This window comes from Colius striatus, chromosome 2 (assembly GCF_028858725.1).
Source record: "Colius striatus isolate bColStr4 chromosome 2, bColStr4.1.hap1, whole genome shotgun sequence".
Taxonomy (NCBI): Eukaryota; Metazoa; Chordata; class Aves; order Coliiformes; family Coliidae; genus Colius; species Colius striatus.
The window spans coordinates 107447288-107466321 of NC_084760.1; the positions used below are offsets into that span (position 1 = coordinate 107447288).

General features: G+C 41.6%; 1 protein-coding gene across 2 annotated transcripts in view; it reads right to left on the reverse strand.

Moving 5' to 3' along the window:
- Positions 1-15195: 15195 nt before the first annotated feature.
- CNKSR3 (CNKSR family member 3) overlaps positions 15196-19034 on the reverse strand; it is a 54727-nt gene continuing 50888 nt past the window's right edge. For both annotated transcript variants that reach the window (XM_061989007.1, XM_061989006.1), the window contains exons 11-13: positions 18193-18401; positions 17613-17702; positions 15196-16504 (exon numbers count right to left, since the gene is read on the reverse strand). In XM_061989007.1, the coding sequence (XP_061844991.1) occupies positions 16206-16504; positions 17613-17702; positions 18193-18401 (598 nt within the window). In that variant the 3' untranslated portion in view covers positions 15196-16205. The remainder of the gene's footprint in view (positions 16505-17612; positions 17703-18192; positions 18402-19034) is intronic.

The window sequence follows — 19034 nt, forward strand, 5'->3', positions numbered from 1 at the left end:
AGCTCTCATTTTCCAATATTCTGCAATTGCCTCAACTGGAGGAATGACAACGGTAATTGTAGAAGATTTTATTCTAGGTATCTACAAAACTGCAGAAGTATTGATTTTGTATGTTACTGCTCCCTGTCCTTTTTTTCATGCATAGTGCCACTGAATCTTCTCAGGTATCCACTTGATGACTTCAGGCTCCTTTAAACCTCAAAACTTCACTACACTTACAGGGATTTGAAGTGCACATGGTGGCTTTTATCCAGAATGACCTGAAAGTGCTTGATGAACTCCATCAGATGCAATTGTATACAACCTACTCACATCTCCATAGATTCATAATGTTGGAAAGAGACATCAAGAGATCTTTAAGTCTGTCCCTCCCAGCAGGATCAATTACACTTGGGCTGACAGAGGCTGCCTAACCTGTTCTTAAAGAAAACAAACAATGGAGGTTCCACAGCTTCCTGCAGCAGCCTAAACCAGTGCTTAACTCTTCTTGATGTTAGGATTTTCTATCAACGTCAAGCTCCATAATTTAAAACTATTTTCTCTTATCCTATAAAACTTTGTCTTATACGTCTTACATAAGTCTTTATCGTGTTTGTTCTATGACACCAGTTCAGTCACCTTAAGACTATGCAACATCATTTTATTAAATATTTCCTCAAAGGTCAATGCTTTCTAAGCAATGGGCCCCAAATGAGTGCTGCTACTCACTCATCAGAATCACCTGTTGGGGTATTTCAGGTTACATGACAGGCACAGCCAGCCCTAACCTGACAGTCACCAAAAGGAATGGAAGCACCCCCCAGCACAGTAAATGACAGACTGTCTTGAAGAACCTGCTGAGAACAAGAGCTCCAGCCCTTTTCTCTATACTACGTTGGTTATAAATACAAGCAATTCACCATCATCATTTCCCAGGCAGATTATTATTCACAGTGACACAGACTTTGGTATGGAGTCAAAAGAAGGTCTGAATGCCTGCTGGTTGTGTGGCTCTTCATCTTTGTGGAGAGAAAAAGAAAAAAAAGGAAAGGAAAATGGAGCCAATAAGATCTGTGGGCAAAGCTTCTTTGCATTGCTTTTTCCATTCTGCTGCTCTTTAGGCCTTTTGAACTGTGTAGTTACTCTTTAGTATGAAATTGCCTAGAGGCCAATTAAATCACTGACCCAGCACGCTCAGGAAATTACAACTGTCAAATACAGCTTGCTACAAAAACTCTTACAATCTAAACAGACAAGACAGGCTGTAATAAAGAGTCAGGGCATAAAAAATCAGTTATTTGTTTGTCAATGTCAATGTCAATGTAAACAAAATATTTCACAGAAAACTAGATACATTCTATATGTGGAAAACTAAGATGTTGTAGCTGCAGGAAGTGTGTGGGGAAGTGTCTGCAAAGCTACTGCTCCCCCCTTATTCCTATCACCTCTGTGGCCCACTTCATTGCTGGGAGGTTTCCAAGCATTAAAACAGCCCTTCACTATCCCAAAGCTTTACAAACACGTGAATTAAGTATTAAGTGTACAACATAGGCAGCACAAGAAACAAAGCCAGTTACTGTTTTCTGGCTCGTGGTTGAGAGGCACCAAACCTCACAGTTCTCCTCCTGATTTCAAGAGGGGAGCAGGAGACATAAAAGCTACCAAGTTTGAAGGATTCCCAGACACAGCACAATTCCTATGTTCTCTCTGTGAAGTGCTGCTTGAAATACAGTAAAATACACCTGAAAAGTGTTTAAAGCATTGTTAATTTGAAACAAAAACATTTTATAACTTAGTTGTAATATATATTGTCTGTTCAATTTTCTGAATATAGTTTTAACTTACCACAGGTCTGGAAAATCGTAAAGTTTGCACACATGAACCAAGAAGGCTCCACCGGCCCAGAGACCCGCTTCACATCTTCCTTTCCTCTACCCCCTCCCAATACAGGAAGAGAGATCACCAGCTGCCTGCTGAAGAAAGAAACCACCAAAGTGTGCATTATTCAGTTGGCTTGGATGATTCAGCTTTTCCAAGTGAACTTTACCGAAGTTGCACACAAATGATGCTTTGTGCATTTCTGAATCAAATGTGTAATTAATAGTCCAAGTACATATCAACAGAATTTCTATCTGAAGAACAACTTTTTTGTCTAAAATGCAGCACTGTATCATTACCTTACAACAGCTCCAGTATTCAAATCTATTGATAATTACATCTACCTGTGTTTATATACTGCTGCCTTTAAAAAAGCCTTATATATTCCAGCTTTTAAACATGGCTTTTGTATTGTTGTCAAAAGTTGCACCAAATAGGGCAGTGAAAAGAGGATCTAGTGACAAGCTCACCATTTTGAAAGCCACCTGATGTGATATGCATTGGTTTTAGAGTGGGAGGACTGGGAAAGAACAGAAAAGCCAGATGTTGCAAGCAGTCTGCTCTCCCAGAGACAGCATTAAAATAAGCAGCAGCTTGATTGTCAATGTCCCATAAAGTTACCTCCCCCTACATTTTGAAAGTTCAAGATATTCTCACTGTCTAGAAACTTGTAGGAGAATAATATTAAAAAGTTTCCAGACAATAGGCTAACAGAACCCCCCCCCCACACACACACAAATGCAAAAGACATACTCATTTAGTTGTGCTTTTGGTTTAGCATTGCTCGAAGATGAAGAAGTAGTGCCTGTTTTTACTTCTCTAATTTCCTTGGCATTTTCTCATTTGTTCAAATGTTCAGTTCACTTGAGGCCTCTTCATCAACAAGGTCCTATTTTCATTTTATACTGTAGCCATAAATCAGAAATGTCTCTTAATAAGCCAAACCTAGTTTCAACATAAAAAGTAAGAAGAAAAATCAGACCTACTGCTGCCTTGGACAAAATCTCTTGCCAGACAAGCCCTGTTCACTTAGCAGGAGCAATGCTTATTTATCCTAAAGTATAAAAGCAGCCCAAGCATGTCAAATGCAACACTGCCTTCTGCAGGCACACAATTCCAACAGTGCAGAAACTGCCTGAGGTGCTCAGCAAGAGAGGGCAAACTGGAACCATCTAGAGGAATGTTAGTCTGCTGTGCAAGTGCATATGCAGGACCCATGTCACCACAGACCACCTTCCTTCAGCAAAAGGAGAAGGTAGAAACAGATTGAATGAACTAGTCATCACTGGAACTCACAGAAAGGTGGCTTGGCCTCATGCTTTGATCAACAGAAGGAAGCCTTTGGGGTCACCTAGCATGCCCTTTTAAATTAGGGCCCCACCTGGGATTTTATCTTAAGGGTGCAAGGTAGGTAGGAGTGCTAGAATGCAAACAGACAATCATGCTTTGGCAGCATCTCTTCTTCCACTAATGGCTTTTGTTTGGTTTTATGTTTTTATAACAGACTTTCACTTTAAGATGTAGGTGGGTTATGTATACCCAACCTGAGTAGCTTGTACCAAACTGGTGCAACTCTCATCTTACAGCTCCTGCCCTGAGTCAACACTTGCCAGACACACTCACCCTTGCCAAGGTATCTCCAGTCACACAGCTATATGAGCAGCAAGCACTGTGTGAGACCAGAGGGTGCTTGAAATCTTCTGCATTTTGAAAACGTCAAATACTTCATTGGACACTTCATTGAAAAGTCACATTTCTCCTCCCCCTCTACTCTGCCCTCATGAGGCCACATCTGGAATATTGTGTCCAGTTCTGGGCCCCTCAGTTCAAGAAGGACAGGGAGCTGCTGGACAGAGTTCAACGGAGGGCCACAAAGATGAAGAAGGGAGTGGAGCATCTCCCTTATGGTGAAAGGCTGAGGGAGCTGGGGCTCTTTAGCTTGGAGGAGATTGAGGGGTAATCTCATTAATGTTTACAAATTTGTAAAGGACAGGTATCAGGAGAGTGGAGCCAGGCTGTTCTCGGTGTTGTCCAATGATAGGACAAGGAGCAATGGGTATAAGCTGGAACATAAGAGGTTCCAAAGATATACAAGGAAGAATTTCTTCACTGTGAGGGTGATGGAGCACTAGAACAGGCTGCCCAGATGGGTTGTGGAGTCTCCTTCTCTGGAGACATTCAAAACCCACCTGGATGAGTTCCTCTGTGACCTACTCTAGGTGGTCCTGCTCAGGCAGGAAGGTTGCACCAGATGATCTTTCGAGGTCCCTTCCAACCCTTAAGATTCTGTGATTCTGTGACTCGGCTGTGGTAGATGTCACATGCTTCAGTTAAAAGAAGTGGTTCAGGTTTACTGAACTTCAAATATCTCGTGATGATTATTTAGTTCCCCACCATTTCTTGAGAGCAACGAGTGTACTTGTTGTCCCAGCTTCCCATCAAACTCCTTCTCTTTGGTCAACCACTGGAAAAATGAATCACAATACTGAAACCTGAACCTCTTCCACATCCTGCTAGAGGCCTTATTCCACACAACGACCACATTCATCCCAAGCACAAGAGCAAACTCCTGTCAGTAGCAAGTCAAATGCATTTCTTGCATCCAGGCTTACTCGACTGAGCACCTCCAAGTGTCTGCCTCATTGCCTTGATTCAGTTCCTCCCACACAACCCCAGCTTACTTGCCCACTTTGCTTTAATAAAGGCCTTTCTGCACAGCACTAGGTGAATCATGCCCATGCCACACAAGGAGCTCATATGCTGTCAAACATATTTTGCTTTTTAAATAACAGCTCCCTCACATTACCTCTGCGTTAACACTGTGCTGTGGGACACATCATCCCTCCAAACTCTTCCCACACTTTCACAGGAAAACAAGCTTTTTTGCAAATCAAAGAACAACTCACACATCACATTAGCCTTTCATTCTGGATTTTAGTTTTAAATTCATTTTAGATTTATTTGCTCTTCTAGTTCCAACCTACAGTTCACTAGGACCACAGCCTGTGGACCATTAGCCCATGTATGTGGGACGTGGACCCAGCAGACTGCACCAATCTCTCCACTTTCTCTCTGCTAATGGGGTGGAGAGTCTCCCCCACCTTCAAGATCCTTAAAAGTGTCATGGTTTAGCAAGGAGTCGCTTTTGCTTGGTAACGGGGAGAGCGGGTTGCACTGCAGACCTGTTAAAGAGTTCTCAGACTTTCCCCCAGCTCCTGGGTTCAGACCCACCTCCAGCCTGGCTGGGCCAATCTGGCACCTCTGTGATCACTATTTAAGGACAGGAATTTGAAATGCTTAGGAGGAAGTGTAGTAGGCATCCGGAAGATCTCGGGTTGTAACTTGAGAGATGGAGGGTACAGAAGAGGTGGGCACGGGGTGGAGGGAGAGGACATGCTGGTGTTAGCAGATAAAAGCACATGGTGTAAACAAGGGGTTGGAATAAAGTATGTGTGTGGTGATCTTTGTCCCCTCAGTGGGATGGGCTAAGAGATCTGTGCAGGTGGCCCGGTGGTGTTGCCTGTAGTGGCAACAAGGAGGTACAGGAGTGGTACAAGATGGAGGCGACCATGTGGACCCCATAGTCATAGAAAGAGGAAGGAAGGAGGAGCACCAGACCAGAGACCCCTCTGCAAGCTGTGGTGAGAAAGCAGCTGTACCCCTGCAACCCATGGAGGATGATGGCAGGACTGAGAGCCACCAGCAGCTCCGTGTTAGTGCACCCAGACAGGCGAGGGACTGTGTGAGGAGGCAGCCATGCTGGAGCCTGCGGGACGCAGAGCAGTCCCACACGAGAGGCAGAGAGTTGCTGCAGCCCTCGGGATAAACACATGTCTGAGCAGCTCATGCAGGGCTGCCAAGTGTGTGAGGTACCCAGCAGAGGTGCAGGGAGGAATGGTGCAGGGCCCATCTGCCCTGAGTTGAGACAAATGGCAGAAGCCATTGGGAAGAGACTGGCTGAAACCCTCACTCCCTGCCCCCTGAGCAGTGGAGAAGGAGGTGAATACACCAGAATCAGGGCTCTGAACCTGGGAAGAAGGGAGGAGTGGGGAGAAGGTAGTCTTAAAGGCTTGGTTGTGCTCTTCGTCATTGTACCACTGTGCTGGTTTGTGTTGGTTATATTTTGGGGTTTTATGGTTATGTTTTGGTTGGTGATAGATTAAATTATTTTCTGTTTTCTTCCCCAAGCCAAGTAGCCTTGTCCATTTTGTCCAGGACCATAAGCAGCAATTAAGCTCTCCTTGCCCTTAGGAATTCTCAAGTCTGTGGTACCTGAGTCTATCATGGTCTTTTGTCCCTTGATGGGCCTAAATCAGGACAAAAAGCCACACTGGGGAGGAAGGAGATACCCTACTGGACTTACAAAGCAGTAGGAAGCTGTCAGGACATATGCTGTTAGTAAAAATCCAACCCATCCTTGACCATGGAGCTCACCAGTGGCCTGCAGCTTCAAGGCTTAATGGCCAGCCACATTAGTAGCATCACAGGCAAGCCTTCTGACTCGGAAACAATCAGGTGCACTCAATTCTAAATGTTTGTACTTCTTGTCTTTGAATTTACTACTTCTAGAAAAATACCTGAACAATTACTTGTCTCGTCTGCAACCAAAAACTTTCCAAAATTGTATTTTGAGAATTGAACCTGAGATCCTGAGCGGAAGGAAGAGAAAAGAGGGACTGCTATTTTAGCTACTGGACTCCTCCTTGCCAGTGAAAGCACAGACAGTATGAAAGGGGTAGGCAGGACAGCTCAGGAGGCCTGTGTGGTAGGTCCACACCTATCGCTCCAACAGGATCTGCAAATCCAGAGTTACAAAACTCAGCAAGGAGAAAAAGCAGTTTTTTCTTCAGTGATAAGAAGCTGATGTGTTTGGGCAAAGGACTGCTTGAGGTGGTCCAAGTTGTTTCAAAGCAGAGTCTAAGCCAACAGCTTTACTGAGCAGAGTAGAATTCTTATGTGAATCAAACGCTTGGAAATGTCATCTTCCCAGCAACGCTATTTTTACGGGGAAGCTCTGGCCAAAACTATCATCTCAAACAATAAAACAAATTAGAATATGCTACAAATATTAAAAGCTTTATAGATGTTTGTTTGTGCAATAAATTCCTGGAAAGTCCCTTGGCAGAGAGGAGAAGGTCATAGAGAAAGAAGGAAGTAAGGAAAGGGAAATCATTAACTTCGGATATAATTTATGTTTTTCCTCAGCCTGTTCACTTATAGTAACTTATACCAACTTTCCAGAGACAAACAGTCAAGAGGTGTGTCAGAAGATACTAAGACTTCTGTGTGTTCAGTGAAACGTATGGTAAGTTTGTGAAAGAGTCTCAGCTACAGCTACGCTATGTTTAAGAAAGCCTTTGTTCAAGTTCTGTGGAGAGAACTTGAAACACCACAGTTGCTCTACAAGCAATACCTGAACTACAGCCCTGGCTTCCTACCATCATGCAATAAAATCAAACAGATTGCCCAAGATGCAGCTACTAAAGTTTGGCTGATTGTTTCACCCGAGTGAAAATCCTTAGTTTTATTATCACCCATTAGCATTCATGAAGTTATTATCCATAAGACAGACCAACAGTTGTTTCTTGTGGGTTTGGATGTTTTCATTGTTTTTGGTTTTCTGTTTGGTTGGGTTTTTTACAGTTTCTAGATAAAGTTTTACAACTTGGCATTATTAGCATTTTCACTGGAAAGATGTGAGGATTTCATTAGAAGTATGTGCACCAGAAAGAGCTAACGGGGGATGGAAGATGGAAAGATGTTAATAAGTAACACTGAGAAGCATGCAACTACTTGGAAAAAACATTAAAATACATATATCAGTTTAGATTGTGGCATTTTCTATGGCTCTCTAAATATTTCCCAAGCAAAGAAAGCCTCTAAGTGAAGGTCACAAGGGTCTGAAGCTCATTACTTGCAAAGGCACTCCCAGACCGCTACTTTATCAGGTTTGCTCCACAGCTACATTTCAGCAGCTCCTACTCTGGCCTATCCACACTGAAAGAGGGATACATTTGCAGGAAAAACAAAAAAAAACAACAAAAAACCAACCCACAAACAAAATGAAACAAGAAATCCTTTCCGCCCCCCAAAAAAAAGACCAGCCAAGAAACTAGCCCATTTTGCTTAAAGTGGCACTGTAAATTGGACTTGGTTGCTGCTGACTCTTTGGCTGTTGTCTAGCTGCCAAACTGTCACTACACATGGTGAACATCCATCCTTACCAGAGCCCAGGGAATAAACAGAAATCACAACTGAAATTGACTCCAAGGATTCTCCCTGGTCAGATTCTTTTGTATCCATATTCAGTTAAGAGACCATATCGTTAAGAAAGAAAAGATATTTTTGCCCTCTTCCCCAAAAATATATTAGGTTAACTCTATAACAACTTAAGGGGGAAAGTCAGTGCCTTAAATTATCCTGAATAACTGAGGTGGCCACACAGGGGTGTTTAAAAAGAAATGTTTACATCTATTCTAAGTCATACTAAAACAAACACATTTCTCCCACTGGCAGGAACCAGAGGACACTAAAGGTTTGGGTTTTTTTCCTCCACCAAATATGTAATCCTCATCTTTCTTCCTACTGGGAAAGAATGTTCAACTGACAGCTCCTGTCTGCTTCATATTTAGCATGCATAAAAAACAATCTCAATCTTAAGTCATATTGGCTCAAAATACTGTTCTAAATTTGACTATACGCTTCTAGGATGAGTCCAGAGTAACCTAAACAAATTAAGCTTTTGGACCACTGTGAGAGACCCCATGGGAAGGCCTCCATCTCACCAGGAGTTACCAGCTATCACAAAGGAAGGCAAAATTGTTGGTTATGCAATTGCCAGAGAGCTGGGTTTGCATTGTGCAGGCAACAGGATAAAGTGAGGTTACTATTTTAAATTGGTGCAGTGGCAGCCTAGGCAGTAGAATTTGGTGACATTATAGATTGACAGCAGCTCTTGACTGCTTTTGTCATACATCTTACAGCTCAAGTGTCACGTGTGGAACTATATATAACTTCTTAAGAGTGACTGTCTTTGTTTCATATTCCAGCACCACACAAATCTTAGCAGTAGAAACAAATGGGCATGCAGCACTTGTGTGGGTTGTTTTCTCTGCAGTTACTGACACACAGCTTAAGAGTGCTCAGCACAACACAGATCCATACATTCAGCTTTGCCCAGCCCCTCTTTCCTTATTCTCCAAACTGAGTATTTATGGAGTGCTCTTTCTACTTTCAGATAAAGTCAATGACTTTCTTGACAGCTCTAGTCCATTATAAAACCTTACAGCTCACAAGATGGCAAATGCATTTCTGCGATGGCCACAAACAGCACCTGCACCATAATCACAGCACACACAAAGGAAAGGGACTAAAGAAATGAAAGAAGCCACAGTTGTAGAACAGGACAAATTCAGTTTACACCAAAGAACCTAACACTTGTTTCTAATTAGGCACGAGCATTTCTAACTCAAACTCTGGGATGGTGCAATAAGATGTACAGCAAAAGCCAGAAGTACTTACCTAAGAGTAGAAACCACAAGCCAAACCCACCCTCCCGCCAAGATACCAGTCCTGCTGGCAAAGGCAGTTCTGAGAAAACATGCACACAAGTGTCTTGCTGCTCAGATCACATATAAGAGACTCCAAAAATTGACTGATGAATGCAGAAAAGCTGAAAAAAAAAGTCTGAGCTAAATTTATCATCAAGGTTCAAGTTAAAGCCTGACAGGGGGTTTAACTTGGCCTATTTACAATGTGGCTGCAGTTTATGAAGACTGTCTGTTGGCAATGTAACAAAACAGGACATAAGCCTTAGACACAAAAAATACTTTTGTGAAAAGAAAATTATTCATCCTCTCCAACTATAAAGCTAGTCTTCCTCATCTGTTTCCTGGTTTGTCTAGGTTTTAGATTATTCCCCCCCCCCTCCCCTTTCTGTGAAATGAGCACTCAGCTTATAGTGTACGTTGGTTTTAATACAAATCCCACTTAGGAGGAATAAAAGGTTATCAGTTCATTGATTAGTATACAATCATTTTTATACTCACAGTACTCTGTTTACCTCTGCAGGTCATCCAGAACTCAAACACTGATTAATTTTATTACCCATAATATTAGAGGAAATTCCTTGAAGAGTTGTCCTGAACTCTGTCTCTACAAGCCATCAGCATTCATTTTTATATCTTGTTTCCTCTTGCACATTACCATCGAGAATCATATTTTCTCTCAAGGGTTACATAAGGGAACACTCAAAATATTGGCTTGCAAACACTCCACAGACTAAAACAAACATCTGCTCAATATTTCCGAGGTGCACATTCCCGAAGCCCCGCTATACATGCAAGAGTACCAAATAACTTTTTCGGGTTTGTGGGGTTTAAAATCTTTGGCATGTAACTGTGGTGTTTTTCCACAATGACAGAGTATTCAGAATATTATGGAGTATTATACCATGGAAGGATATCTGGATACATATGTTGTACTCATTAGGAAAGTCAACCTAGGCATAGTTTTTGTTACAACTGATACAATACCAAGAGATAAAACAAGTCTCTCCTTAACAGCAGTTTCTAACTTCTTACCTACACTCTTCTCAGATTAAGCCAGAGAGATATTTATGTTGATTTACTCCTAGTTATGTGGTGGTTTTTTTATAACCCTCAAACTACAGAGGACCTTCTATATTCACTATACACAGTAAGAAGTTAAGTAATTAATATGTTTCCAACTTAAAGCCTTGGACAAAGAAAGTGCAGTAGTCTTTGGAAGTTTAGACTTCTCAATGTTTCCCCTCACTTTTCAATTAATATGGGACAAAGAGGAATAGCAGAAAAGATGAGTAGGAGAAATCATGCCACAAACATAGGACAGATTTCATCCTCTGCAAATTAGATTAAAATGCAAAAGTAACGATCCAAAAAAGTTCTCCATACACTAGAACTTCTAACAGGAGTCACTATGACAGAGAACTAAAAATAACCACACTTGGGAATATTGTGACATGCACTGCTATGGGTCTTTCTTGTATTTTGAACCATTTTCGCCAATCAACATCAGTACCTCTCCCAAATCACAACAATAGTCATAAATTGTTTGTGCTATGTTGCTAGTTGCTAAACATCAGTTGGTTAATACTACATGCTGTGCACAGACATAGAGAGAGTTATGATTTTTAATATGTTCTTTGTTAAGGAAAAAAGGTCAAGCAGGAAAGCAAGCCATCTAAAGTCCAAGTGCTTTTCATGAACAGTGTAAGAGCTGCTCAAAGATCTGCTTTCTACCAGTTCCTTGCAATTTCACTTTATTTCCCTTCTTCCACCGTACTTGTATTTTCCCTCTCATTTGGTGTTCATTCAATGAAGAATTTCAATGTTTCTTTGAAATGAAATGTAGGACTTTATTAGCTGCCACTACACATCTACAGCAGCTTATTCAAGTGATTGCATTATCATCTGGTAGCAACAGCACACATTCTCTACACAATAACTTTTTCAGGTCAGAGCCTGACTCCCTCTCATCTACTCCATCAGCTCTCTTGGAAAGACTTTTCTAGTATTGTTTAACAGAGGGAACAAATATAAAAGAAAGGAAATTAGAGCTACATGCGTCCTTCTTTGGTAAAGAAATCATTTGGACATTATTTGTGTATACATGATCCAAGAGACTCTCTTCCTTAGTGGTCACCTCTCAAGTCACATGCAACCACTTCAAATATCAAAAGTTTTCACAGGATGGTGGGGAGAAGCCTTGATGTGGCATACACATAAGCAAAGCAGCTGCCAGAAAGTCCTTGAAGATTTAAGCCAGGCTCCTCTACTAGGGTTAGCCATACTAATTAAGAATAATCTTGATCAGAGGAGGGCTGTGGAGCAGTGGTCCTCCTCCAAAATACCTGGGCTACAGGTGGCTACAGACTTGCAGCCTTCCCCAAGTTCTTCAGACCTCCTCAAGCACTTCCCTTGACAACATGTTCCAATGCTTGACAATCATTTCAGTGAAGTTTTTTCTAACATTCAATATAAACCTTCCCTGATGAGTCGCAGGCCATTTCGTCTTGTCCTGTCATTTGTTATCTGGGAGGTGAGACTGACCTCCACCTCACTACAACCTCCTTTCAGGTAGCTATAGAGAGAGTGAGATGATCTTGCCTCAGTCTCTGCCAGGCTAAACAACCTCAGTTGCCTCAGCTATCCCTCATCAGACTTGTTCTCCAGACCCTTCACCAGCTTTATTGCCTGTCTCTAGACATGCTCCAGCACCTCAGTGTCCTTGTAGAGAGGGGCCCAAAACTGAACACAGTATTCACGGTGCAGCCTCACCAGTGCTGAGTACAGGGGGGCAATCACTTCTCTGGTCTTGCTAGTCACACTATTCCTGATCGAAGCCAGGATGTCATTGGCCTTCTTGGCCACACTGCTGGCTCAGATTCAATTGCCTGTCAACTAACACCCCCAGGTCCTTTTCCACTACACATTCCCAAGCCTGTAGCATTGTATGGGCATTGTTGTGGCCCAAGTGCAGGACCTTGTCCTTGGCCTTGTTGAACCTCATGCAATTGGCCTTAGCCCATCAGAGAACCAGGGCAGGCTGGATCAAAGAGCCTTCCTCCCCTGAAGCAAATCAACACTGCCATCCAATTGGATGTCATCTGCAAATGATGATAAAGCTCAAGAGAGGCAGAAAATCCTCCAGTATTATTTGCCTTTTTGATTGAGAAACCATGCATGAATGTGTTTTTAATGTTCTTGGCTAATTCACAGTGGAAACTCAGCTGCATTAGACAAAGTATTACCAGCAGGTTGAAAGAGGTGATCCTTTCCCTCTACTCAGCACTCATGGGTCTGCACCTGGAGTACTGTGTCTGGTTCTGTGCTCCCCAATACAAGTGAGACATGAATATACTGAATAGAGTCCAGCAAAGGGACATTAAGATGATGAATGGACTGGAACAACCCTACAGTGTGGAAAGGCTGAAACTGCTGCGACTGTTCAGCCTGGAGAAAATACTCAGCAGAATCTTAACAATGTGCAAAAATACCTGAAGGGAGAGTGCAAGGAGGATGGAGGCAACATGCACAAACTGAAACACAGGAGGTTCCCTCTGAACTTCAGGAAACACTTTTTAACTGAGAAGGTGATCAAGCACTGGCACAGCTCTCCCAGCAAGGTCATGTAGCTTCCATCCTTGGAGATACTAAAAAACTATCTAGACATGGCCCTGGGCAAGTGGTACTGCCTGAGCAGTAGGCTTGGAGGAGATGACCTCCAGAGGCCCGTTCCAAGTTCAACTAGTTTTGATTCCAAGAAAATACAATACCACTCCTGGTATTTAGGCAACAAAGCAGACTCTGAAAGTTTCATTCTGTCTAAATGCTTAAAAATTCTTATTTCCTCATAGCTTCAGTGATTTAAAGCTATCTCTTAAATTAGGGCAAGATTATTTCACTACACTTGGATCAAAATTCAAGAGAACCTAACCAAAGGAAGCAAACATTTCAGGGTCTTAAAAGTGTGCCTAGGTGCAATGCAAAGAAACCAATGACATGCATAGCTTAGAATCATGGAATGGTAGGAGTTGGAAGGGACCTTTAGAGATCATCTAGTCCAACCCCCCTGCAGAAGCAGGTTGACCTAGATTAGGTTGCATAGGAACAAGTCCAGGCAGGTCTTGAAGACCTCCAAGGCAGGAGACTCCACAACCCCTCTGGGCAGCCTGTGCCAGGGCTCCCTCACCCTCAGGGTGAAATAGTTTTTTCTTATATTTAAGTGGAACTTTTTATGTTCCAGATTCATCCCATTACCCCTTGTGCTGTTGCTAGCTACTATAGAAAAAAAGGATGTCCCAACCTCCTGACACCCACCCTTTAGATATTTGTACATGTTAATAAGATCCCCCTTCAGTCTCCTCTTCTCCAGACTCAGCCCCAGTTCCCGCAGCCTTTCCTCCTATGAAAGATGTTCCAGTCCCCTAATCATCTTGGTGGCCCTGTGCTGGACTCTCTCCAGCACTTCCCTGTCCCTCTGGAGCTGAGGAGCCCAGACTGGACACAAGGCTGCAGGTGAAGCCTCACCAGGGCAGGATAGAGGGGGAAAAGAACCTCCCTTGACCTGCTGGCCACATTCTTCTTGATGCATCCCAGGATGCCATTGGCCTTCTTGGCCATGAGGGCACATTGTTGGCTCGTATCTAGCTTATTATCAATCAGGGCTCCCAGGTGTCTCTCTGCAGAGCTGCTCTCCAGCAGGTCAAACCCCAGCCTGTACTGGTGCATGGGGTTGTTCCTTCCCAGATGCAGGACTCTGCACTTGACCTTGTTGAACCTCATGAGGTTCCTCTCTGCCCAATTCTCAAGCCAGTCTTGATCCCGCTGAATGGCAGCACAGCCTTCTGGGGAATCAGTCAGTCCTCCCAGTTTGGTGTCATCAGGGAACTTGCTGAGTGAGGGTACACTGTGTCCCCTCATCCAGGTCATTGATGAAAATGTTGAACAAGCTTCTTCAACATTAGTATGCATGATGCTTCCCCATTCATTTTTAAACCATGGAAAATATGACATTAAAGATGAATAAAAGCTACATTTAATTCTTGTTAACACAACACCTCTGACTCATCTAGTTTGGTAACTGATTTAATTTAAACCAGTTCAGTCAATTTGGGGATAGACTATACTACACTACCGTGCCTTCATGGCACTTTCAGCCCTCTTCTCAGAAGCAAGACCAAACTGGTCTAAAGCTCAACTGCACTTCAGCTGTGTTTGGCCATGTCTAGTACAAGCTGACATCTTGGGGAGGAAAGAGCAGCACAAATAGACATGTAATCTGCTTTGATCAGAAAGGTACAAAACAGCACCAACTTAAATCATCAGCGAGTTACTATCAAATGTAATTGGGAACTGAATTTAACACCCTGTCTCTGTGGGGCTGTAGCGCAACTTTTTAAGTTCATTGCAGCAGAATAGTATCATCTTCACAGAGTTATGGTATGTTTTTAACACTCACTTTACCACACATAATTCCTGCCCTAGTCCAAAATGCAAACTAGTGCTTAACCTCTCTCTTTCTCCACAAGTTATTAAATATAAATTCTTCTCTTCAGCAAGACCAAAGGAGTAAAGGCCGTTGGCAATGTATCATCCACAAAAATAGTTAGACTTATAATTAGCAGGCAATACAAAAGACTCTTTTTCTTTTCATTTGACTAATCTGTGCCCAGTACCGCAGACAGGAAGATACAAACTGTATCTGTTTAAGTGTAAAAAATATATACAATTATATTTACATTTAAATTACTTTAAACACAACTATTTGCATACTAACAATCTCAGGTACATTCAGTTTTAAACAATACCTCTTTAATATCCTCTTGTGTTAAACAAGTTTTATTTTCCTCCCAAAATACCCAATGCTATTTTAAATTTCTGGAGAGGGAAAAATTTGAGCTATACAGAAAATAGCAAGATGTCTTACAATTGTAATGTATCATAGCACATTTTTTCATAAAAACACATCAGTCAAAAACTGAACAACTGTAAGAATTCTCCTAAGTCCAACAGGACTGTCTTTAAAAGCTTACTTTGGTTAACAGCAAATCATTCTTAAACAATTAAGGAAAAAATATATCTATTCTTTCACCACCTCTACAGATGCATTTCCTTGGCACGTTGTAGTGATCCACATATCATTACAGATGAGCAATGCAGTTGTTCAGTGCTCTTTATTTATACTGTGATTTCAATAAAATTAATCATATATCAGGTTGGCTTGATTTATAATTAAATTAGTCCAACTTCCTAAGATCTCTGGATATCAGAGAAAGAACGGCAACGCTACTACTTCTTCCTCACAGGGTTGATCTTATGCAGTAATTGGAACAGGATCAGTAAGTTGCACAAAACTGCTCTTTCCCTGCTTATCTTTCCTGGTGAGGAGAGCAACACAACCTTTGCTGAGCTCTGCATACTCTAACATCCAGTCAGTTGCAGCAACCTCTAAATATTCAGACAACTGAAGTGCCATTGGACTTTATGATAATGCAATGATTTCCTTCAAGTCGTTATGCATATTTCAGGTCATGTGTAGCTTCTATATTGCTGATTTTTTACTCATTTCCAGGTGAATAAATGCCCTCATCTTTTGTCTAGGAAGAGGAACTTGATCTTTATCTTTCTTCCCTCCTTGCAACAGGAAACCCCCTGATCCATCAAAAGTCACAGACAGAAAGGCAAAAATTAAGATTCTCCAGGAAAGGAACACCGCATTAGTCAGTATGCATCAGTTAAGCTGAAAAGTAGAGAAGTTTGACCAATGAGTAAAGGCACTTGGCAATAGTCCTGTGAACAATGTAGTCAATGAGTCAACAATTTCAGTCTCGTGATCCAACTGACCAGCAGTGAAGGCTCCGCAGAGGAAGATTTTGTGGATGATGTAACAGCAGATTTTTTAGCACCTTCCTCTTGGAAAGGAATTGTTGCACTGTTGTGGAGGTCTGTATTCATAAAACACCTACTGCCTCGAATGTAATCTGTTCCTCTCACCAACTGCTTGTCAGACGCTGGCCTTGAAAGGAGATGTTGTGTGGAGGGGCTTTCTTCAATGATTGGGGGTATTCTTTCATTACTGAAATACCTGCAGAGGACATCTTCACCTGTACAAACAGGAGGAAAAGCAATTATTTCTGACTTTAAAACTCTTTGCTAACATTTTCTATTTTTATAAAAATATTCTGGTTATATTTCAAATTACCTTGATTTTAGTTACTTTTCATAACATAACTGGATATAAACAGCTTCCAATAGATTTATGGCTTTTTTGCATCTTTCATATTTTTAAGCAAAGAATTAAAACCCCAAATGTTCACACACAGAGAGAATACTGTTTGACTGTTAAATTCCAGATTCACAAACACCAAACTGCTAGTAGACTAACTTCATGCAAATCACCATCATGAGCAACACCTAACAGATCTTCTTATAACATGTCATTCAAGATGCCAATAAGAGTTTAAATCCATGTTTTCTGAATGCAACTCATGACTAACTTCAAAGCTACAAATATTACACCAAACAACTGAAAATAATTTTGCAAATGAAGATCTAAGCGCTTCCCTGATTTTGACCTTTGATTTCTGATGCTTTCTCTGTTTTCACTCTTCCCTAAACATCCAACCATGGCAGCTGCTGCTGGAGACATCCCAGTGGACTAGACAGGCCCTTGTTCTGACCCGGTAGAGCTTACGTATAAACCTGCAGCACTTTCAAGTGTTAAAAAGGCAACACAAAATCAAAAGCAAAACCAAACAAAAAATCCCACACACACAAAAACAAGCTCTGCCACCTGGTGATTGTTCTATCAGACTAGTTACTTAGCTTGTTTCTAATAGCCCCCCAGGCTGATCCTTCTCACTATTGGCTTCTATTTTTGCATTAAAATATTAGATTTCAGCTTCTGATTTCCCTAGAATTACATATTAGTTTTCATAATGGGTTTCAAGAATAGAAACAAGTACAGACCTGCCCTAGTCATCTAATCCTGATTTTAACACTCACAAGAATTCCAAGATAAGAAAAGTTTGAGTCCCAGCTCCGAGTAGCCTCACAAATTTCACAACTACCATCTGTTATTCCTGTGAAAACCAACAATCGTCATATTGAATCAGTTCAGCGAACACTAATTCTCCATTCCTAATTTAAATACTTCCACGTAGCTCACCCTAAAGAAATTTTGGAGAGGAAGGAAAGAGATTAAAACCTTGCCTTTTCTCCCTTGTGCTCGTGGCCTAGAGAAGGGTTCTGCAGCTCCTATCCAGCTCCCATCAGCAGGCATTGACAAAGGGCGAGGTTTTCCTAAAAGCAACAGAGAAGGTTGGGAGGAAATACATTAAGTTTAGGAAAACAATTGCTAAATTAATAATTTTAACAATTAAGTAGAGAGAAATGGCAACAAGGAGTTGAAAGTGCAGGAGAAAAAATAGGGGTTTTTTTTAAAAATCAAGATATTTCCAATAGTGAAATATAAGAAAGCAATGTGCTGAGATTGAAAAGCCACACTCTTTCATGTTTACAGCAACAGTGGGCATAATGACCAAAGGTTATAATCAAAACACACATGGAAATAGCCAACCATCACAGAAGAGCCCAACTGAATGACATTCATTAATGAAAGAAGAGTATTTAAGCAGAATTATTTCAGATGTGGGGCTTTATTCACAGTCACAATTTGCACAGAGTGCCTTTAACATTCATGAAGTCTAATGAGTACTTTTCCAACACAAAAAAATCCAAACTGACCAAAGAATTTATCATAAAAGTACTAATGACAAAGGAAGGAACTCACCATAAGATTGTGTTTTTTCTCTCATTTTGGCTGGCCGGATATTTGCTTCCATGTGATACCCAGGCAACTGGTCCGAATCTGCAATAGTAAACCTTCGCCTTCGACTCTCCTGATCCAGAAAAGAATTGGGAGACTCGGCACCCTTGGACCCAGGCAGTGGCTGACTGGGTTTGTTGCATCCTCCATACACAAAACTCCCCTTTTCATCTCTGAAAGGACATTTCACTTCAGTTAGTAGCTTAAGAGAGTTTCACACTACAGACAGTAGTAGTTTTCTACTTCTACTTCTAGCACCCAGTCACGCTCCTGACAACTGGCATTGTGCTGCAAACAAGGCTGAAAAACACTCACAAGTCAGGTGATGGAAGACTTCATTATAAACATATTTACCAAGGAGAAAAGAAAGCTACTCCCATTATGCTACTTCACTTTTGATGAAAACACACGGAGAATTTTAGAAGTACCAGCACTGAAAAAGCTTTTGAGAAATGAGACCTTTCTGCCCTGAGGATATCAAAACTCCTAATTCACTGACAGTCCAATAACTGCCACTGAATATTCACCACCTTCATTCTCCATCCAAATGTGCAATCCCCTTGAGATGGTCAGTAATAACTTCATAGCTTATGATTTGGAGCAATTTCTGTGGGAACTCTCTTCCCAGAGCAATCCTGCATTCCAAAGGCCAGGAACAATCATTTTTAGAACCAGTCTTTGTAAGCACATCTGGAAAAAATGCTACCTTCTAAGTCAAGATTTGAGTGGGTTTTGCTTTTCTTCCTTTTCCCTGTACATGCTACAATCTTACTGTTTGAAGCAACCATGAGCCAAATCAGGCATAA